The 23,722-nt window shown below is 42.6% G+C and overlaps 1 protein-coding gene across 1 annotated transcript in view; it reads left to right on the top strand.

Annotated features, from left to right (window-relative positions):
* Positions 1–23,722, top strand: part of TMTC1 (transmembrane O-mannosyltransferase targeting cadherins 1) — a 148,577-nt gene that overhangs the window by 13,524 nt on the left and 111,331 nt on the right. The window contains exons 3-5 of the mRNA XM_059816444.1: positions 831–904; positions 2,083–2,259; positions 4,237–4,443. Of these exons, the coding sequence (XP_059672427.1) occupies positions 831–904; positions 2,083–2,259; positions 4,237–4,443 (458 nt within the window). The remainder of the gene's footprint in view (positions 1–830; positions 905–2,082; positions 2,260–4,236; positions 4,444–23,722) is intronic.

The following is a 23,722-nucleotide window of genomic DNA, read 5'->3' on the forward strand; positions in this document are numbered from 1 at the left end:
TGTGAACTAATCAGCTAGGCTCCTTTTGATAATACAGCTTTATATTATAAGGGAGGTTTTAGAAGAGGTGCTCTTTGAATTTATTTTTGTCTGGGTCAGAACTTAAAAAGGTTAAAATGAATGCCAGAGCGCTGAATATAGCTTAATTATGTAATCTCAAAAGAGGTGAAATTTCAAAGGGCCTTTTACTTGCTTTATGGGCAATTTTTAGATCTTTGTGAAATGGGATATTGAAATAGTTTGTAAAAAGAGTGTTTATACATTCTTCTTCAGTATTCCTTTTCTTATAAAAAGATTTGGTTAATTAATATGTAGAAAAAACTCTCATAAACTCGTATTATTCAGAAAGAGAATAAATTACATACCACCCTATCACTTTTTGGTGATAAAGTATATTCAAATACTAATTATTAACTCATTCCTATATAATAAGTCTTTTCCAGAGTTGCTCTTTCGTTAGTCTTTTTCTTTAACAAATCTCAGTTCTGAGAGTTGGATGCATTTCTCCTTTGAGACTTAGTATTCAAAATTAAAACAGATCCCTAAAATTGGCATTTCTCTATGCAAATTTATTAATATTTTAATAAGAAAGTAAAGAATGGCTTAACTGTTGGCTTACTCATTTGTTTTGCCAAGTGAGAAATGCAGCAGACAAAACTGAGCATATCCTACACTAACCAAGTAACATTTCAGGATGTTGAGGGAGGATCACACTGAAAGATAAAAAGCTTAAAATAGTAGCAGTTAGCATGGATTGTTGAAACAGTCACTGAATGCACATGCCTTTTTATATATATGCTTTTACACCTGTGTGTCTCTTTTCCTTTTAGGTAACAGGTATAGTAGGCAGAGCGGATGTCCTAGCCTGCCTACTCTTTCTGTTGGCTTTTCTCTCCTATAATAGGTATGGATCCTTGCTATTGGTTGTGATATGAGATGCTCTAGTCTGAGGAGGAGGCAAAGGGGAAACCTGTCAGTTTTCGGTTGTTGTTGGCAGAGGTACTTCCCCCCAGCACTGCTGCGTGGAAGTGCCGTGGCCCCTGCTTTCAGCTGCGGTGCCAAATAAGTGACGGTTATGAGAACAAATAAACATAAAAAGAGGAGTCAACATGTAAGGTCCCCTCTTCCATTGACATTACAGCTGACCATACACTAGAGGAGGGCTTGTAGAGCTAAAAATGATGAAGAAATGTTTTCAACTGAAGGCAAATTGTCTGTATGTAGAGTGAAGAACGGACAGACGCATGCCTGCCTTTGAAATACATGCTGTGACTGTGGGTCTCTGAAATACCAGGTCTGGGAGAGTTAAGGATTGTGTCTAGACCATTAGTCATCCTTTTCAGATGAAAACTTGGCACCGTTTGCTGGTCTGTGTCCTAAAACTGTGACTGAACAAGTATAGATAAAGAAACAGCTTTACTCAGATGGGGTTTCTGCCTCTTTTGCATTGTTACTTCATTTAGGAATAGCACTGTGTCGTCATGGCCACATGGAAAAACTGCTTATGTCCCACTTGGCATGTTTGCTACAAATCTGCAATGCTGTTTTCATCAGAAGGTTTCAAAGGTGTAAAACTGGTAGTGACTCCACAGGAATCAGCTTGTTTGATTTTGGTTCTTTCTTACCTTCTTCCCTCTCATACAGGCTTGCTGCCCAGTCTATTAATGATTAGGACACATCTTTGATCTACGGGAGTGTGGGTGGGATGGAGGAATTTTTGCTTGCATAGTGCATTTTGTTAAATAGGGAGGATTAAGCATGTGTGTTCTAGGTGACGGAAAGCAGGTGTACTTCTGCCCTTTCTGTCTTTGTACTTACTCTGCCTTCCTCTGACTGGACTTCATCCTTCTGCTTGTCTTTTTTCCCTCCTCTGCTCAAATTCTTGGTGCACCTCTCAATATTTCTGTTTTCCCTTCCTGTCCTGTGTCTAAACCTTTCCTCATTTATCAGCAAACAGTGTAGATTGTTCATGTCACTTACTACCAGCATCTTAAGAAATTAAGTGTCTCAATATTTGTGTGAATGTAGTAAACATGAAAATAACAGAGAAGTTAAAATATTTATGTCAAATCTATTTTTCAGGAGTGTGGATCAGCTTTATGTTGGGGAACATTTCCCTCCCACTGCCTCCCCGCTCTTCTTGCTGCTTAGTTTATTCCTTGGGACTTGTGCAATGCTGGTGAAAGAAACTGGAGTCACTGTGTTTGGTGTGTGCTTGGTTTATGACTTCTTTTCCCTCTCCTGCAACGGACTCAAACTGTGAGTAACTTGCTATGCTTGCTGTGCTTTTCAAGTGTTGTGACCTGTGTGTGCAAAATATATATTATTATATAGAGCACTGTGGGAGATGGACTTGCCCCGCTGAATTAGATGGCACATATTTGGCAGATTTGAAGGGCACCAAGGTTTCATTCTGTACTTTTTTTTTGTTTTGTTTTTTGTTACTCTATTGCTGCCTGATAACTTTTTCTGGGTAGATAGACCAGATGTGTAGAACTGATCTCTAAAATGCTCGATTCACTCTGGCAAGGCTAACATTTATTTTTTCCGAGGGACTTCTGACTGAAGCATCAACATCTTAAAATTTCTCTGGCTTAACTCCTTCCATTCACAACATCTGCTTGATTATTCAGTCACAATGTCATAGTTGTAGAAATATCATATGACGTTTAGTAGTAAAATCAGGTTTGATCCTTTCTGTTCTTACAGAATGGAAAAAGAGGGAAAATATCCAGCCAGTTCTGGAATGACTGGAATAATTAGCAGCTCTCAGCAGTCACTGGAGAAAAATCGAATACTTTGAAGTTTGTATCACACACCCACTTAGTGTCACAAATAACTGCTGTTCTGTATCTCCATTAAAAGTCAGAAGTCTTTTGTTTGATAGAAGCTGTTTTTATCCATTTCTCTCCCAAACCATACCTGGTGCAGATCTATCGACGAGTGAATGTAAGAGCTTACTGCCACTGAGAACAGGAGGTCTTGCTCTTGCCATCGCTTCTCGTGTTCCCACTGGTGCTGCCCCACAGGCTCTGGAGCCTGTCACATCCCTGCATGAGCTAGTGTATCTAGGTTATAAAAAAGGACACTGAATTCGTGTTTCTGCAGTAGTGAATTAAATCAGCTCCGGAAGGGTTTGGGGAGTGCCAGAGCTGGCACAATGTGAGAGCAGCATATGCAGGGAGGAGAAGAGGGACTCTCCTCTTTCAGGAGCATCCGGGCTTCCCTCCCGTTTCAGCCCTTCCTCTAGGTCCTAATGGGGATGGACCAGTTTCAGGCCCACCTGCCCTCCCTCCAGCCCCTCTAGCAGCAACAGCAGTCAGAGGGCAGGTACGATGGATCAGCAGAGGATTTCTCCTATTTTGACTGGATAATTAATTCATAACAGTGTAACTGGTGGGCAAGTAGCCAGCAAGGAGTTTTCTGGGGACTGACAGCCAGCATGCTTGTTAACACTTGCATTTACAGTCTGCCAGGCATGTTCCAGGAGCTGCCTGGCTAAAGGTAACACAAATGTTATTTAATCAGAGGAAAATCTGTGCCCTCCTTCTCTCTCCCCTCAATCTCCCCCTTCCCGTAGGTTCACATTCCAGTGGCCTCTTCAGGTTATTTCTTTGCTTCAGTGGCATCCAGTTGCCAAGATGTGGCAGTTATTTAGTTTGCAGGAGTGAAGCTCTGTAGTCCAGATGTGCTGCATTTTCATATTTGCTCTGGTTGCATGTATTGTGCATTTTTGTCTGTGGTGCTCAAGATTTTATGACTGTATTTGACTTTTTTAGGGGGCAGCAGAAAACCAGCAGCCTTCTACATACTGCTGAAACTCATCTCCTCCTGCTCATTCCTCCAACCTGTACAGATGTGTTTTTGGTTTAAATGAGGCAGAACACCAATTATTTTCTGCAGCAAAAAATTAGGAATGGCACCATATTCTTTCTCACAGTGCTTCCCATCCTAGCAGAGGTCCAGAGAACAGCTTGATACGGGAGTGCTCATCTTCTTTTGCTGTTGGGTCTCTTCCTCTAGATCTAGTTAGGAACTAATAAATCCTGCCCGCCTAGCATGCAAAGACTTTGTATTTTGGATTAAATAAAATGTCATCTGTTGTAGTTTGATACCATGTTGGGCTGTTTCCATAATGTTCAACCTTTTGATAAGTAAACATGAAAAATAAAAAGCCTTAAATCCTTTTCTTCCCCTTTTCCCTCTTTTTTCCTTTTTCTCTACATGCGTAATCAGGAGAAACGGGGGGATCCACCAGAGACCTGCCCGGCAGCCTGCGGCTTCTCCCTCTGCCTCGCTGCAGGTCCCTCCAGCCGGCCGGGAGAACGGGAAGCATCGCTTTGCTCAGCGGGGCACCTGGAGCTCCTGCCACCCGGCATCACCCGAGGGGCAGAGGAGCGGTGGCCTTTCTGTGCCCAGCAAAGCCATGTGGGCCATTCGGAGGTACTGCTGGCTACCTGCCACTCCATTGTGGTTTAGTTTGCAGCTGATCCCACCTTAAAATGTCGTTCACTTCGTTTTAGCCATTTTTATCCTGAAATGTGCTGTAATTTTTCTTACACTACTGGAGAGCGAAGAGAGGAGAAGGTAGAAGGAAGGTTAAGGGAAAAAAGAGGAGGGAATTGAAAGGTGCATTTCTTCTGCTTGGGAAGAGGAGAATATCTGAGGACTGTCCATGTCCTGAGACCTTCTATCCTAATATGATACTGGTAGGCAATGCTCTCCTTCCAGCTTCTCCATGGATAAAGCCAAAACTGTAATGCTAGTTTGAATGTGAAGAGGGGAAATAACGTGCATGTATACAATAATGCCTGAGGTGAGGTGAGTGCAGTGTGAGCAGCATATTATGTGATATTGCTATATTTCTATATATACATGTCTGTAGGTATAATTTCTGCACATGGATATACATACATGTAAATGTGTGTGTGCATATTTATGTGTGTGTGTATATATATATGAAAGTAGAGGTGATGCGCACTTTGGCTTTATGCCTAAGAATGTGCATATAACAGTGAAAGCCGGGCTCAGGCAGTAACAGAAGGATTTTCACCAGTCGCGTCCAGCAGTTCTTGGCATGTTCATTGTGCACCTCACTGGGGAAGGAAGGGCTCTCCCATAACTCAGGGCCACACTCTGGCACAGGACCAGCGCTTGGTGACCTTATTCCTGTGGAACAGCACTGAGCTAGTAAGAGCATTTAAGGGGATGTGACTCAGCAGCTGCCCCATGGATCCGTGACAGAGTGTGGGTTTTTTCTCTTTTAACCTTGACCTTTGTACAATCCCTCTGGTAGCCCTTGCCCAGCTTGCCCTTTGTTGCTGACTTTGGTTTTAACTACAAAACACTCACAGTATGATTTAATTTGGAGACCTGTAATAATGAATTGCCCTGCACTACTAAAGTGTTTTGTTCCTTAAATACATCAGGAATTACCTGCTGCAGTTCTCTCATCATTTAATGGTTGGCACCTGAATGGGCCCCATGCAGCACTCCTGAAACCTGGGAAAGGGAGTGTTTTATTCCCACATAACACCCCTCATTAATCAGTTCTGTAGGAGCTGTTTGTTTGTTTTTTAAATAATCTTCTTGCTGCATCAGTATTGATGGTATATAGGCGTTACAAGAGATCTGTAACTTCTTAGACCGCGGAGTCTGTTTCCTCTGCTTGTAGTTTAAATGGTTCAACCCACTCGAGAACTTCTGCCCTGCAGGTGTTTTGTTTGATTGGTCTGACTTGGGGACGATTGGGTTTTTGGTTTTGATTTTAAGAAGGAAGGAAGGGAGGGAGTTTGGTCATGTTGCCTCTCTGTGTGTGTGATGCAAAAATGGTAAGGAAGTCAAGGCTTTTCGGAGTGGGTAAGTGCTAAATGCTCTGGCACAGAGACTTTTCTGCCCATTGGGAACAGCTTCTAAAGTTGTTTGTTTCAATTTATTTCTTCTCCTTTATCCCCAAATGAGTAGCACAATTAGAAAGCATGCGTGACCCTGGTTACTTCTGATATGCCAGGCCAGAACGGGCTGTCCAAAAGCCTTGTTTAACCTCTTGCCTCTGAAGTTGAGGACCTGGTGGGGAGGAGTAACCTGAGCATGACACTGGTGCAGCTCCTATTCCTGGCCTTTGCTCTCTCTCCATGCTTCTGTCAATACTTTTGTTCTCCTCGATACTTGTATTTGTTTCCGTGTTCCCTGACAGATACCATGGTGGAGGGTATCAATATAAAAAATGTCTCCTGTCTTGCTCCATCTTCTTGTTCCTTGTTTCTTTTGCCCCTGCTTCTTTCTTTCTTCCTACTGCTCCTTTGCTTTTTACTTTTTCCAGACACCCTTCCTCTGCCCCCGCTTTCATGAGTGTCCCTTTCTTACACCAAGGGGAAAGCCTCTTGTTTTCCAGCCTCTTCAGGAGAGGCTGCAGAAGTTGCGTTGGAGAGACTGTGCACGTGGGATGGTTTCAGAGGGAACTCATACACGCTGCCAACTGGCATTTGCTTTTCGACAGCTGCTTCTTCAAGCGTTGTAAAGGATTTCTGCACATGGCAAATCAAGCTCTGCATGTACATAGCTGCTTTCTTTTTAAAAAGGGGCTCTCATGGTATAAGCAGCTCAGCTTCTGTTTTCAAGTGACTGACTGTGTACAACACACTTGCAACAACCTGTTGTGTGATGGTTTGCTGTGAGATGCCCGAAGTAGAGCTGGCTTGGTCCCAGTGGCTGAGAGGGAACCCTGCTGCTGCACATTTGTGTGGGAGTTATGCCCGAGAGTCTTGGGAGAAAGTCTGAGATGGGTTAATGGATGCTACTTTGAAAGAAACTTCTCTAAAATACTGTTGGCAACCTTCTTTGCTAGTTTTTCCCTTGCTCTGAATTCCTGTTTCCTTTGAAGACAGGATAAGATCAGATAACTTCTTGTTGCATGGAATGACAGCCTCATAGAGCCTGGGCAATTTGACCAGTGCCTGCTTGTCTAATGTTAATGTTTGCTAGTCACTGTGAAAAATAAATGTGCTGCTACAGCATTTGTAATTTCAAGAGATCTTCTCAATTTTCAACCACGTGGAGTGTGCTTGCAGTAGTATGGAACAGCAAGTTTAAATGTATTGCAGCTCACTGACTCTCAAAATGACGTCCATGTCACATGGAGGTCTGTGGACCACTACCTGATGATATGACTGCAGTCTTCTCCTGACTTCTGTTTGCTGCCTCCTCTCACAAGACAGATTAAAATAGTTGAAATACCTTCTGTATGCAATCTTTCTTTAGTGCTAGTGGTATGTTATATGATATGAAGTATTAAGCACTCAAAGCAATTGCTCTATTAAAATACAATCGATCTTTTTTAAAAAAAAGTAAATCCTTGCTATAGATGAAAAAAGATAGAAGGAAAAAAATGGAAGTTGCTGTCAAATACACAAAATTAATTACACAATTTCTCCTCTGTAACCGATGTTTCTCTGACTCGTGTAGGTCTCTTCCATGGCAAAAGGGAGGGGAAAAGATTTTAAGTATTTCAAAAACTCCAAAGTTGGAGGGCAGATTGGGCACAGTGAAGTAGCTTCAGGTACCTTATCTAGTGCACCAGGTTGCTGGTTGTAAGGTCTTCATTAGAATAAAATAGTTGTGCACTGCTGAGTCTGTACTTTTAAGTACTTGTAATGTGATCAATTAGGTTTCTATTTAATAATTTATTATGTATCTTGCTACTAGAGCTAACTGAAAAATGCAGGAAAATGTAATGGAGGAGTTAAGGTAATCAGTCTGATTAGCAGTAGCTGGAGCTAGTTATGTAAATTTTTGGTGCAGAGAGATTTCTGTTCTTTATTGTCACTTGCTCTTCTCTTCAGCTATCCAGTGAATGTGTGGGTTGCAGTCCTGGGTGCCTTCAGGAGTGAGGAATGAGTTAGTCTGGATGAAATTGTAGGTTTTATTACTGTGATTTATTGCAGTTTTGGGGGATGCTGGCATATACTACTGAAATGAGGTAACTAGGATCTCTTACAGGTTTGATCCATCTCCCCGAGTTTTAAGACCTGAAAGAGGTTTGTAAACATATGTGCCCTCCTGTATGACACAAATGGAGAAGGGCAGACAGGAACTTTGACATCAGGCTTGTACTTCTGTTTGGGATAAGGCCAGAGCTGTAGTGCTTTCACTATGATGGTGCAGTATACATATACGTGTCCTATTAAAAAGCAGTATCAGTGCCAACCCCTCATTGCTCACCACAGTGATACTCTGTTAGATCTATGAATATGTTTAACAAGGATGACACATGTAAAACACCAGTCCCTTGTGCAAGTTGTGTCTGTAGTTATTGTCACTCATTCCCTTTTTTTTTATTTGCTGAATCCATTGAAAACTGAGATCTTTTTTTTTGAACTTTTTTTTGTTTTTTAATTCCAAGGCTACATATAACTGTAGTCATACCCCGTCATATGTGCCTCACACTCCGCATTGCTAAATGCTGTCCAGCCTGTGGACATCGTCATACCACTTAATCACCCTGCTGGTTTTGAGCTTTGTAAATGAGCCTGTGGTGGGCTCACAGTCTAAGCCTCTTGAAAACAAGACTCCTCAATAGCTTGCATGCTTTTGAAAATGAAATCTCTGTTTCACTTTGGTGACCTAGAAACTGATTTTTATTGCATCTGCTGTTAGTGGTTTAGCTGGTGAGACTCTTCCCTTAAAATGGACAATAGACCAGTGTTTAATGCTGCCATTTTCCATGTACACGAACTGTTGCATTAGTTTTTTGTGTTTGGTGTGATGTGTGGGTTTTTGTTTGGTTTTGGGGTTTTTTTGTTTGTTTGTTTGGGGTTTTTTAAATTTTTTGCCAAGTGACAGAATGAGAGAAGAAGCAGGTGTACTTGGAGCTGTGCCCAACAGCATCGCTTTAAATCTCAGCGTATGTGCAAAAGGGAGTGAGGGATCTCACTACTCATTAGCACTGTGGGATCCAGGCACAAAACCCCATTGATCCAAAATTCAATGAAATCCTTAAGGCTATAGCAGGGATAAATGTGATCTGATGACTAAACCGGCAGCAATGTTGTTCCCTTTTGCAGTAGCAGGGGAAAGAAAATGGGAACACTCTGCAGAACACGGTGCATTCCAGGGACGGCTGTGCTGGCCCTCAGATTGATATACTATGAGGAAAAGTATGTTGAGGTCATAACGTATCTTCCCTGAGTCCCTGCACAGCATGCACGGTCAGTGTTTGAGCTGAAACAGATGCTGTTCTCCAACATGGAGGAAGAGCGGAGGGAGAGCAGGGGAAAAGCGTTGGCACATATAACATCCGACTATGTAGCAATTGCTTGGTGTTGATTTGGCTTTTCCTCACTGGGTGCTTCTATTTCCAATTCTTGTGTAGCAATGATTTTTCTTTTAAGCTAATTTGACAGTATAGCACATTTCTGCTTTAACATGAAATTTCTGTTCAAAAAGCAGAAGTCTCAGCTGCATTTCTAATGCTTCCCTTTGCCACACAGTGTAATGCTACTTCCTAGATTCATAACCAATGTGGGTAGAATAGTGTGACCATTTTCCCAGATACAGGATTTCACATGTGCAAACTTTACCTTTCCTTGAATTTGTTTTATAGGAGGGTGTGGCTCAGAATATGAAACTGCCTGAGTTATACAAGTGCGAGGAAGATGCTTTCTGTTAGATTTGGTACAACCTCCTTAAACTTTGCTAAGTTGTTCTTAGTTGCACTTGCACACCCTGAAGGTCAGCGGTGGTTGCATTCATACACAAAGCACAGCGGTAAAAAGCACTGCATGTCTCTGAGAAAACACTAAGGTAACTATTATTAATGTATTGTTTTGGTCAGGGGCAAACGTACAACGAAAGAAAAACCTGGGTACTTGTTGCTGGCCTAAAAGGTCCTTGCTGTGCAACAGCAAAATAGTGAGGAAGGGGTATAGGGCTTTGCAAACACCACAGCAATAGTTAATGGAGAAATTCCAGGATGGTGGCCTGCTTTGGGATTCAGCCTGTGGTGAAAAAGGTCTGGGAGTCTAGCAGTCAAAATGATTTTCTTCTCTAGGAAAGCAAAATGACTAACCTGGAGCATTAAGCAATGGAGCCAGCCTAGGCTTTTTCCTTCCTTCCTCTCTCACTGGTGATCTGAGGGTTGTGAGGTTTTGAAAATAAAGGAGCAAGCTCCTAGTCTGCAATGCTTTGAGGAAATGTTGGTGTTGCATTGCCTCTGTATGAAAGGAGAGAAAAGGAAGTGCTGAATTGTCGTTGGCTGTAGGCTGTTTTGGTGTTTTTTTTTTAATTGATGTTTAAAATTGAACTGAGACTAGGACAACACAATTTCATGCCAAAAGACAAGTAGGACCCTGAGTCCCAAGGCCTAGGAAGGCACAGCGTGTGCTGAAAGATGGCAGATTAGATAAGTGACATTGTTATCCTGGTAACTGTGGGATGCTTCTTCTATGGTGTGGCAAGGTTTTTTTTAATTGTAGCAAGTTTGCTAAGGCTCTGCAATTCTTGCTATTTAGTAAGCTTAAATTATGAATGAAGTTCAGCCCCCTTTTGGGGAGGTGCATTGCAGAGGTGGATTTGGCCTGTGGTTTACTCTTCTCTGAACTCAGTTGTTGAGACCATTTTTCCATTGTAAGTCTGAGCAATAGCTCTAGCTACTGCTCTGTCCGTGTCCTGTCTTTTTAGGAAATGTTCGCTAGCAATAACACATGAATCTTCTTCTCCTTCACCTTCAGTCAGTGATGATATTGATTGTCATGCTCAGATGCTACCTGAGGCCACTGGAAGACTTTGCTGGAGTCTAGAAACATATGAGAGGTGGGTGCGCCTATGCTTAAAGCCTTGGATTCAGCCAAGGATTTACGCACTCTTGCCTGTGACTGTCTTCCAGAGAACCCTCTTGTAATCTTTGGAAAATAATTATATCTCTCCATTCCCATGGCATGTGCTGGAAGATGAGGCACAGTAATGCATGCTTCTTTGCCACCTCCATTTGTACAATGGGGTAGTTGTTTTAAGACTCCCCCCAAAAAAGCCAAGGACTGTCTCTCTTACGCATGCTTGTGGCAGTTCTTTGAGAACTTCAAGTGCTGCTTCAGTACAAGTAACTGAACTCACTGCTTGCTAACTGAAGCTTATTTAAATCCAGCACTGCTTTGGTATAGTGATGACTAATGTTGCAGGCACACACAAAAAGACATGTTTAGACATCATTAGGCTGCAAAATTATGCACTTACCAGGTAAAAAAAGCCTGATTTAATTTTGGCCCTCTTGTGTGTTTATCTTTTGGCAGTCTTTAATTACACTATCACATACCATTTTTCTTCTGCATGATCCCTGCTCTATTCATCGCCCAGAATGGATGGTGCTCACTTAATGAGCAACTATTCAATATTTTGTGTTTTCCTTCTCCAGAGCGTGCCCCCATGCCCTATTTACTTCACGTTATTCAAGTCCTGCTCTGAGACAGATTAACAACTTTTTGATAACTTCTCTGTGTACAAACTACCAAGTGCTGGTATTTCCTTGCAGTTTGTTGCTTCAGTCTGTAATCTTTTAAAGTAATTTTGGCATAGTTTCTGGATGTGTAATTTCCTTGCTTTTCAAAACAAGTAAAGTGAATAGCCAGAAATTTTGCAGTGGGGAGCCACATGGGTGTGAACAGTTGGATTGAAACATTTGGATCCACCTCATCGACATCTGCTGCTTAAGCAAACAGACTAGCTAGTAGCAGCAGTAGATTGTGCTCTACAGGAGTCAGCATTAAGAGATGGGGGACTTTCCCCTTAGATATTTGCTGACAGAGGAGACACAATGACATGATGTTCCCTTCCAGACTCAGAGAGGAATAAACCCTGCCATGTGCAGCTTTTTCTGGCAGCCCCTTCCTTCCTCTCTCCCCAGTTTGTTGTCCTGCCACCTCTACTCCAGCCTGCCCTCATCTCTTCCCTTGCTTGCTTCTCCTTAGTCATTTAATTGCTTCCAATCTTTGCTTCTCAGGCTTTGCCTTTTGGATCTTGTGGCTTTGCCTTTTGGATCTTGTGGCTTTGCCTTTTGGATCTTGTGGCTTTGCCTTTTGGATCTTGTGGCTTTGCCTTTTGGATCTTGTGGCTTTCCTCAAAAGCTACTGTGATAAACTCCTTCTCCCAGGGTCCTTCCTATACTTCCTATACTGCAAAGTCCTTGCCCAGCCAATTCAGGGACACCCACCTATGTCCTTGTACTGCATATTACATCCTCCATGTGCTCCCCACTCCTCCTGTCTTTCAGGTTCAGTCTCCTGCTGTGGGAGCTTTGCCCAGCAAGGGGGCAAGGTCTCTCTGGGGTTTTCCAGCTATAGGCGCACTCGCTGTCTCTTTGCTTATCTCCTCCTCCTCTCTGCATGGGTTTCTGCTCCATGGGCTGCAAAGCCCAGTTTCTTTTGACCTCTTTTCTCCAGCTTTGTGGGTTCAGCTCTCCTCCTCCCTGTACCTAACTCAGGAATTTTCCCTGTGCTTGCTGCCTGGGTGTGAGGAGGAGGGAGCATTCAGAGCCAGGGAAAAGCTAGGAGCCTGCTCTGCTCTGGTGCTTGGTGTGGTGCAGAGCCACAGTTGCTTGCACTCTTGGCTTATTTGTCCATGGAAGAGCAGGTACTTGTGCCATGTGCTTGTTTGAGCAGAAGAGGCTTGGTTTTAAATTTTACTTCCTTTGTTGGATCGCTTTAGCTGCTGTTCTGGATAGTGCTTTTTGTCTTGCAGTACAGAAAAACACCTCTTGCCCTCTTTTTAAATCCTTCCAAGAAGGAAGTGGAAAGTAAATAGTATCTCCTGGACTATTAGTATGTGACAGTATCAAGAGGCCCTGTTTATTTCAGTAAGCAGCAAATAAACTTAAGTAGTTTGGCTTCATGTACATTAAATATAGGAAAAAAGAGGCAAGACTGAGTCTGATTTTATTTTTCTTAGCTGATGGTGACTTAACATGTTTTAGCTATTTATTTTAAATTTTGTTTTAGGGAAGACTTTTTAGTCTTTCAAAAGTTCTTTAGACTTTCATTGAGTCCATGAAAATCCATTTTTGTGAATTCATAAGTGGAAACTGTGCCTGGGACAAAGAACCACACCATGCAAAACAGAATCAGGAGGAAAAGTTAACGGCTGTTTTTGGTTTTTGTCCTCATCTTCTGAAACATGCTGATCGCTTATTCATTCATGTGCAGAGGGAGCAGGGTTTTTTCTCTCATAAATGCAACTCCCATTAAAGCCCTGCAGTTGTGGTCACTTCATTGTACGTCGGCCTCTTCTGTTCCCTGTGTTGCTAATTGGAAATCCCCAATTTGTAGGTGCAGTCTGTGTGTCCCAGACCTGACTCACAGGAGACTGTTCATTCCCTTTACTTCACAGGAATGCATTTCTATTCACAGTTCATGGCAGTCTCATTAAACCAGTGTTTGAAATAGCAGCGTGCCCGTGTTCATTGGCTTTCTCTGAAAGCCCTGTAAACCAGTGTCAAGGAATTAACAGCAGCTGAGTAACAGAAAAACCTTAATGGCTTGCCAAGCCATTTTCCTTGCAGTAAATCTGGGTTAGTTTGACACAGGATGGTGTTTCAGTCACTCGGGAAATAAAAAAAACAACCCACAACACCTGAAGATGGATGATACCCAGATTATTGCAGGTATTTCCCTGGAGCTAATCTAATAGAACAGTTTCTCTCTTACATCTTTGACTTCCAGGCACATTTTTGGACGTCTAGTGAAAACTTCTAGGCTGTTCTCAGGAGTGAAGGATTCAGCTGTAACTACCTACCTCTTTAATGTCTGATGCTTTCCGGGCTGGTCTATGTCTCCTCTGTGAACCTGGTAATCACAGCATGTATTAAGTGGAGGACAGCAGACTCTCAGGACTACGTTAAATGGCTTTAGGTTTTCACAGGCTGATACAAGCAATCATTTGCTCAAAACCACAAGGCCATCAATCTTATCAAATACAACTTTAGGTGGGTGGTTCCAGTTGTGTGATGAGTGTTAATTTGATTTTTTTCTTTTTAATGTGAAGTAGCTGTGGAGATTTAATATTTGGTTTAAAAAGACAAAATCTGTTAGCATGTCTAATGCTTCTCCCATCCTCCCTGTATGCTTTCCAAGATTAATAGATCTTTCCCTGACTAGAAGCTTAATCTTCAACTTAATCTAAAGAAGAGTAGTAAATCCACTTTCATGTTTCTAATTCAGTTATCCCAATATTCTTTTCCAACTAGTGCATTAGAAACTGTAATCCTCTACTTGGCTTGGAAATGCTGGAACACACATTTCTATCTATGAAACTAACTATGGTTGCACTTCGGTTGTATTAATACAAAAACTATGGAATAAAATACAGTTCCTTTTAATCTGTGAAAGATGCCAACAAACCTGCTGGGTGTTCATTTTAGAAGAGGAAAATTAGAAGGAAGAACTGTCTCTTCTCTGTTTTCCATGGAGACAAGGACGTTATTGATTGTTCAAAATAAAATTCAGGGAAAGAGTAATTATCAGTCAGGGGTGGAAGGGAGAGGGAACATTACCTTTATTTCCCTCCCATAAAATGCAGTTTTATCCGATCATATGACACGGTTACACGTGTCGTTCTTGCAAGACCATGTTAGGAATTTCTGCAGAGACAAAGCTGCTGTAAAATGATGGCTTTGGGGTCTCTTGCAATATTTTGACATTGCTTGATTTAATTGCATTTTCCGTAATCTCTGCCTAATCTCATGACAGCAGCTTGTATCACTGCTGTGCCTGTGAGTTATCTGTAAATGTTTGAAGCAGAGATGTTTCCTTTGTATTTTGGTAGTAAGCTCAATTCATTTGTTGTTGTTCTTCTCCCTCTTCTCCCCCGTTCTCTCCAGTTTTAATTATGTCATGCATTTATTTCAGAAGATGAATTGCTTAGAGTACAAATGTTTTTGGTACAAGCATCAGGAATTTTCGTCTTTAGAAAGCTGTCACCTGGTCTGTGATCTAAATGGCTGCTAATGCTGGTCTTTCCAATCTGTCTGTTACAGATCAGCATTCCTTTGCTGATCTTGGCTTAAGTACTGTGGATTCGCTATCATAACCCTGCTTATGATCCTGAATGGTATCTCCATCATGGAATTACTCAATACGGAAAACCAAATTCCTTCATTCATTGCCCATATAAACTTTTGGAGATGATGGATAACTTTCCACCCAGAAGGCATGTGTTCATGCATTTGGTCTAGTGCTATGCACGAATATGGATACAGGAATTTTTGCATGATATTTCTTCAGGGAAAAAAAAGATAAACTCCTTTTATTTTATATTAGGATTTGTCTGTTGAACTCCTATCAGTATATTCAGCATAATAGAAGAACACTGTGGGAACACCGTATCAAACCAGCGGTCCATCTAGCTCTAGTATCTGTTTTCTGACTGTGGTCATTACTAGATGCTTACAGAGAAGAAAAGAAAGGCAACAGGGCCAGTGCAGGATTATCTTTCCTTGCCATGCATGCTGAACATATGCCAGTCAGTGATGTAGAGTCTGTGGATCTGTATGCTTCATCTGGAGCACTGTGTTTAAGACTCTTCATGGACCTGTCCTCTGTGGAGTTGTCTAATTCCCTTTTTAGAACCCTTCTCTCCTCTGACTTTGAGGACATCTTGTTGCAATGAGTTCTGTGACTTAATTACGCACCGTATGAAGAAATCTTTTCCTTTGCTTGAAAACTGGTAATTTCATTGGGAGCCCTATGACTTTGTGTGATAAGAAGTAGAAAGTAATTTCTCTGGTTCACTTCCCCATGCCCTTCATAATTTTACAGTATCTCTATGTACTCTAGGGTGGAGAGCCCTGTTCTGCTGAATATCTCCTCATGCAAAAGTCATTCCGTGTGTCTGATGAGCCTTATTACCCTTTCCTGTACCTCTTTGATCTCTGTTAGATCCTTTGAAAATTGGGCCGAGGAAGGGGAGATCTTGGAATACCATGCCATGCACCAGATGCAGGGACACCTTGGATTTTTATTCAGTGTACTATTGCTTGTTGTTTCTGTTCCGTTTCTTTCTAAACGTGCCGTATGCTTATGCTATTCACAAGCTGCATTTTCAGTGCTGATTTATGGTACCACCCTTTTTTTCTTTATTATTTATTCTTTTGTTCTGGCTGCAGTCTGTGTAGGTAATTGAGATGTACAGTAAAAACCTGAATGGAAAATCTGAGTATCTTTTATTACTGTGTTTTGAATTCTGTGCGCTGGCTTTGGCTGAAGAGCGTCCTGCCACTGTCTGGCCTGTTCCCCATTACAGAGAAGGCTGGAGCAAGATGCTGAACTAAGCTAAGACGGGCCTGGCTGATTTCAGGGCCAGAGACGACACCATCAAACTCTGTAGCTGCTGTATCTGGGCCTCAGTTACCTAGATATGGTTTTACAATATACCCTCCCTTTCCGAACTGCTATTTGGGGATGAGTAATAACTCAAAGTAACCTGGCTTGGGCAAAGCGCCTGGGCTTCCTCAGATACCCACTCACAAGACTGAGACCTTCTCATTGCTTTTTCTCGACTTCAGCAGTTTTCTCTTCTCCTCTGCGGTGTATTTAGCAACTGCAGTCCCTTTGCTCTGTATCTTAGCTGCCTGGGACCCAGGGTGTGCGTGTCCTCTCTGTCCCAGTGTCTATGCTCCGTCAGCCAGGGAGAAGCGTTACCTCTCTAAAAACAAAGGGCAGAAAGTCTGAGCATTTGCCCAAATTCACAGACAAAATCTGACATAAAGCAGAGACTTAATCCAGGATTTCCCAAATCTTAAGCACATCTACTTCAGCAAAAGTCTTCCTATTTTTGCCAGTAAATTGACAATTTCTCTCTTAAAATTTGCAGAAAAGATAGAGCCCCCTGTCCCCCTTCCCTTTCCTACAAGCTGAAAGCTTCAGCATTTGTTGTTTTTAAGTACGAAGAGCTAGACAGTGCAAGCCATGATACCTGCTATTCTAGGGCTTTCATGTCACTATTTGTTGGCATTATTTACTTTGATCTGATTTGGCCTCTTGACTCCATCAGAAGCGCCTTTCAATGTGAATTAATTAAGAGAACTGTATTTTCTTCTTTCAGTTGCCTTTAAAAGAGAAATGCTCCCAGATGGCATTAGGGAACGAGGGAAGTGTTTTTCTCTCTCCGCAAGCCATGCTTTTGTTGTAGACCAAAGGCTTTCTCTGCCCTCCATATTACACTTTGGGAGTCTGCCATTTTGATGGATTGAAGGTGCTTTCTCCCGGGAGTTTCAAAATGCCAGAACCGAATGAGACCCCCCGCAGTGGCATCCCAGCCCAAATGAGCAGCTTTCTAATAATGAAGATGACTTTAGTATTGCAGCATCCTGTCTCTGCAGAGCACTCAGTTAATTACGAGGTGTGAATAAGGAATATGCTTCACAGTGCCTTGGCAATTTTCTGAGTTCACTGATCCGTAAACAAGATTATTCCCTAATAGTCCTTCATCTCTGCCATTATTACACAAGGATGTTCAACTTTAAATTAAATTAAAAATGATCATCTTTAAAGTTTGTTGAGCCACAGCTAATCTTCTGAGAGTGTTTCCAGGATTAACTTTTTTAAAATTGCTTAGTTATTTGGGCAGGAGAGAATCTTTTGTTGTTCTTGCTGTGCCATTTTTATAAAGACCACACTGTAGCAACTCTCTGCTGGGAAATGTGAATTAGACCTGTTTTTCTTTCTTTCTCTTCAAAGTCCCTAACACTGTCAGGCAGCTGATGTTTTGGAGGGAAGTGGCTTCATCAAGGTACGTGAAGTTTTTTTTACAGTTCTTTCAGCTGCTGCCAACCGAGGAGCGAGGGACTAAATCTGGTACCCGAATGCCAGTTGTGCAGGCCAGCTCTGTGTCTGGCCCTCAGGCAGTTTGTACAGGATGGAAATGACGCGGGCTATTGGCGCAGAACCATCATGCGGTTTGCCATCTCTTGGGGTTGTGCAGAGCTACAACTCCTTGAAGATGTTTCTACCATTACTAGGAGTGTCATTGTAGATTTTTAAGGTCAAGAGGGACCATTTATGATCATCTAATCTGAGCTGGAGCATGCTGCAAGAGGCAGAGCTTTGTCTAAGAATTACTGCATGAAGCCTGCATTTCCCTTTGAGCTGTGTTGCCCATCTGTCAGCAGCCCTGACTTTAAAGACTTGATATGATGAAGTATTTGAAATATCCTTAGGTGGATGGTTGCAGCGGTATGCTATTCTTGCTGTTAAAAGTGTGTGCCTATTTCTAGTCTGATTTATCTAATTTCAGCTTCCAAGCACTGCATCTCGTTATGTCTTTTTCCACTAGATTAAACAGGGCTCTCCTAGCTGAAAGTTTTGCAGTCTGTGATAGTTGTTTTATCATTCTTCCAGACAGACTGAAAGGCTGGGCTTCCTCAGGGTATGTCTACGCAGCAGTCGCTGTTGTGAGGCAGTTTATGTACTCTGATCTGAACAAGTCTCAGATTAGGTAGCTTGAGTCCTGCTAATAATATGTCTGCAATGTCATGGAGATCAGAATAGGTGAAGCAAGCTTTCTAAGTGTTTGCCAGTCTCTTTTTTTTTTTTTTTTTTTTTTAATTTTTTCCTGTGGATGTCATGCTAAACTGTTTCAAAACAGTAAAATGTAGTTAATTTTTGCAGTGCAAAATTTACATATTGTAAAAGTCATACTTCGCTGAGCAAAAATAAGTAGATCAGAGTAAAATTAGTGTATCTTTGATAATAAATCCCTATGGGGCAAGAACAAGATCTTCCCGCGTGTGTTGTGTTTCTAGCACAACAGTGTTTCAATCTTAATTGGAAAATTAGTCATACGAGAAGGTGCACTTGATAGTGCATCTGCACACACAGATGACATTTGGATGGTGCACTGCTCTTGATCTTACAAGCATTGCCACACGTTAAGGAACTCAAGTGCTCAGAGTCTGGAGTTGACGTATTGTCTGAAAGAGCTGTGAGTGAACATGAGGTCTTTGAAATGCTGCACTGAGCCCCTGTTAACAGTAGTAAAGTTGAAGAAAAGGGGATGGAGAAAATCTGGATATATCATCCTTTTTAACACAAGATTGTCCCTCAAAATAGAGTTCCTAGCGGGTTTTATATTGAATCTAGCTTTAGAATCAAGAAAATATGTAGATTGATATCTTTATTTCACACTCAGTATGTTTTATAATCAGGAAGTATAATTTCAGAGGGGAAAAATGCCTTCTGCTGAGTTGCTGGCACCCTTACCTAGAGTGCGCAGGAAGCTAGCTCTCAGGAAAGCAGGGATGTCAGGTGTTGACTTACGCTGATAATGCTTCATTTGTGAGATTTAGTCAGATTAAAGCACAAAGTAATATGATTAATTTGGCTCCAGGTTCAGTGTTTAAGAATACATAAGACAGAACATCAGCATCGTTCCTTTAAACCAGCTGAGACTGTGACCCAGCTGGCAGACTACTCTGTGGGTACCATTATCTTTTACATAACAAGTTTCATATTCTCACATTTCATTTTTTTTTAAGCATCTGTCATTAGCTCTTCAGAAACCCCTCACAAATTAGAGGTGCATCTTGCATAACTGAAGAGCAATTATTGTTCCATTACCAAGTAATGAAGTGCACACTTGTATGGAAAGAATGATGACTCCAAATATGATAAAGTTCAGCAAGATTCCCAAGATAATTTCTAGAAGTGTTTTCTACCTTCAAAGCTTATATTTTAGTAGGTGGCAGATCTTATGCCCAATATCTTCCTTAAAAAACTATTAAGGAAGAAAACAGATATGTGAGAGCTTGAAAAAGGGAGCTGTTTCTATATCAAAGTCAAGGGATATGTTTTGCATCCTCATGAAAGATGATGGCCCTGCCATGGCCCAGGGTTTGAGGTTAATGACTTTGGTCTAGTGTGGTGGTTCGGTGTGTTATTGGCCCCCTGGTAATTCTTCCAGGACACAGAGGAGGCTTCTGGGGATGCAGGATTCCTGGGAATTTGGTATGGCATGGTCATCCCCCAAGTTACATTTGAAGAAGACTTTAGTTTTCAACTGGATAAAGTTGCAGGTCTCTTGAGCAAGTCCAGATGGTGCTCCTAGGGCCTACTTTTGAGGCGTGGGATTCCCAGTGCAATCACTTGAAGTGGTAATGCTCTCTGCCAATTAGGACTTTTCTTCTCTCAGGCTCCCAAATGTTGAGGTACTTGAGCAGGAAATTATTTTGAAAGTTTAGTCCTCACATTTAATGCTTTTTTGAGTAGAGCTTAGTGTGACGATCATGACCTGCTAATCCCTCTAGCAGAGTCTGCCAGTAAGTGGAACACGTAATCATGATGATTACTGGGTCATTGCAACTGAACAGCTGGTGTCGATCGCTGTAGCTCTGTTTGCGTTTGGTACAGCTGAGGTTTCCACATCTCCAGCATCCTCATGACAAGACTGAGGCCCCTGCAAGCATAGTGAATGGGATGGCTAACAGTGTAGATCTGACCAGCTCCCTAAGCCTGCCTGTGGGATTCTTCTCACCTTCTTAAACTAGGCTTGATGAATTTTAGACCGTGAATTTTAAAACCCTTTTCGAATCTGTTAATGCTTGTTTTCTTAAACAGCTTCTCTGGTGGGAGTTGCTGTGGCTTTAGCAAAAAAAGACGTGTACTCTCTGATTCAGTAAAAGAAAAAAACCCCAAAACCTAAATAAACCAACACAATCCAGAAGGCAATCTGTAGGTGGTCACTTAAAGTAATTGCCTTCCTTTTGTCAGAGGAACATCAGATGGTAAGGGACTACTCGGCTCATCAGACATAGTCCTCTGTTATCATGCGCAGCCAGTTTTCTAATCCCTTTCATAGACTAGCTTAGCACTGCCTTGTGTCCGGTTGGATCGTCTCCATGGCTCCTCTTGGAAGATTGCTCCACAGTCTGACAAGTTTGCCTGGAAAGCGTTCTTTTCCCAGCCTAAATGCCTTGATGGCCAATTTATGCCCACTTAACCCTTGTGTTTGTGCGACTCTTTTGTCTTCCTTCCTTTGTGTGCCTGCGCGTTGATGTGTGGGCACACAAAACTAAAGAGACTGTCAAGTGAGGTACAAAACCCGTGTTAAAGTGTGAGAATCCAGCAGCAACTCTTTATTTTGTAAGTGTTCCTGGGGAGGGGACACATAGGATTGCCATCAGTTGTTACTAAATAATGTAGTAACCTTACTGGCGTTGTCTAGGCAAGCTTTGTGCAGTGACAATGGCTGAGACTCTCTGGAGAAGCTGCCTTTGCTTTTGCCAAGGAGAAGGGTATGTGCCTGTTTTTATTTTTATGTATTTCCTTTGGTCAAGTGCCATGAAAATCTCGGCAGCTTCAGAAACTTATGCTTTTCATTCTGACTTGCAGCCATTTTGAGAAAGCATAGAAAAAAAACCCATCAGCAACTGCAGATGTGTGGGATGAAAAACATACCACCAGTATCCCCACCAAAAATGTTTAAGGTCCCTTTATCGGAGAATGAAGCAGCAGAGAATCTCCTGCTTTATCTTGGTAACTGGTGAACATGGAAAATGACGTTGAATTATTTTGGATAGTGACTCGTGCTTATGCCCTGTTGTACACTAGTGCAAAACAAGTCTAAGTGAGGTGAGAACTGAAACTTAAACTGGACCTAAAACTTAAACATCAACACTTTCCTGTCATGTTAGTCAAGAGACTTGCTGCATCTTGCTTTCTTCTGGATTTTCAGAGGTATTAGTTCTCATTATATCATGCCTTTTGGAGACCTCAGCTCCCTTCTCACGAGCATGTTGGATAGGCTTCCTTTGCCATGCTGATGGGGTGCTTCTTGCCCATTGTGTCAGAGTCTGAATGGTTGTGTGAAAATGATGTAGCATGTAAGCAAAGATAACATGAATCAGAGTTTAAGAGGAGGATGATTGTCTGTCCTTTCCTGGCAGTGTACTTCCCAGAGGGACATGTTCCCAGAGGGACATCTGTCTTTTTTGCTTTCTTTGCTATGGATTTACATTCATGAAGTACTGTAGAAAAGGGTGCCTTTTACTGAGCAGGAGTGACTTGCTCCTTTTTGGCTAGACAGTCTAAAAGCGCTGTTGGATCTCTAGGGAAAGGGTGTGCACTTCTATGACCTCTGTCTCCCTTGGAAGGTGTGCAGGCATGGTCATCCCCACGCCTGGCACAACCTCAGGGCTGACTGACCTTTCTTCAGCCACTGGGTGAAGTTGGGGGCTTTCCTTGGCTACAGCTGGCCCTTACGGACACGTGAGACAATACTTAGCTGCTATTCAATGGGTTGTAGTTTAAGTTGCTGCTGGGTGAGGGAAGTCATAGAATCACAGAATCACTAAGGTTGGAAAAGACCTGTAAGATCAAGTCCAACCATCAACCCAACACCACCATGCCCACTAAACCATGTACCTCACTGCCACGTCCGCATGTTCCTTGAACACCTGCAGTGATGGTGACTCCACCACCTCCCTGGGCAGCTTATTCCAGTGCTTCACCACTCTCTCAGTAAAGAAATTTTTCCTAATATCCAGCCTGAACCTCCCCTGGCGCAACCTGAGGCCACTTCCTCTTGTCCTGTCGCTAGTCACTTGGGAGAAGAGACCAACACACACCTCTCTGCAAACCCCTTTCAGGTAATTGTAGAGAGGGATGAGGTCTCCCCTCAGCCTCCTCTTCTCCAGACTGAACAACCCCAGTTCCTCATAAGACTTGTGCTCCAGACCCCTCACCAGCTTCGTCGCCCTTCTCTGGATATGCTCCAGCACCTCAATGTCCTTCTTGTAGTGAGGGGCCCAACACTCAACACAGTTTTCGAGGTGCGGCCTCACCAGCGCCGAGTACAGGGGCACGATCACCTCCCTGCTCCTGCTGGCCACACTGTTTCTGATACAGAAATGGGCTGGGTTGTTCTGTCTGTCAGCTGTGGAGCAACAGCTTCAGAGAAATGGCTCTCCAGCTCTGCACTAGGAAGCACCCATCTTTCAGCAATGGTACCAGGTCCCTTTTAGCTAAAGGAAAAAAAGCTAAAAAGGAAATAATTTGGAGACACATATATTAGTGCTCTGAAGTGCTTCTGGATCAGAGGAGACAAAATAAGCTTTCTGTATGAGCTTGGATGTGTGGTGCTCTGCTCCCTCACCATCCTCTGACAGCAGCATGAGATGAAGGCATTTGACACCTTTCAATATTGGCCTGAGGAAGAGACTGAGACTTCTTAACACATCCCAGCAGTTGGGTAACTTTAATTTCCTGAGAGCAGAGGAAGGAACGTTGTCCTCCCCTCTCCCTGGTAGGCTTTGGGAGGTGAGTTCCTTTGTTTTGGAAACAAATTGAAAAGAGTGTTTTAAGATCAAATAACAAAAAAAGACTCTGTGGTACAGTCTCTAGACCCGATGTGAAGGCTGATCGTTTCTGTTGTGAGGAGGTGCCTTTGGTGTCAGGCAGTAGATGGCTCCACGCATGGATGCCAGGCTATCTCCTCTGAATTGTATGAGGCCAGTAGTGTGAGGTTCAACAAGGCCAAGTTCCAGGTCCTGCACTTTTGCCACAACAACCCCATGCAACACTACAGGCTTGGGGACAAGTGGCTGGAAAGCTGCCTGGTGGAAAAGGACCTGGGGGTGTTGATCAACAGCCGGCTGACTATGAGCCAGCAGTGTGCCCAGATGGCCAAGAAGGCCAACGGCATCCTGGCCTGTATCAGAAATAGTGTGGCCAGCAGGAGTAGGGAG

Source organism: Gavia stellata, chromosome 4 (genome assembly GCF_030936135.1).
Source record: "Gavia stellata isolate bGavSte3 chromosome 4, bGavSte3.hap2, whole genome shotgun sequence".
NCBI classification, from domain to species: domain Eukaryota; kingdom Metazoa; phylum Chordata; class Aves; order Gaviiformes; family Gaviidae; genus Gavia; species Gavia stellata.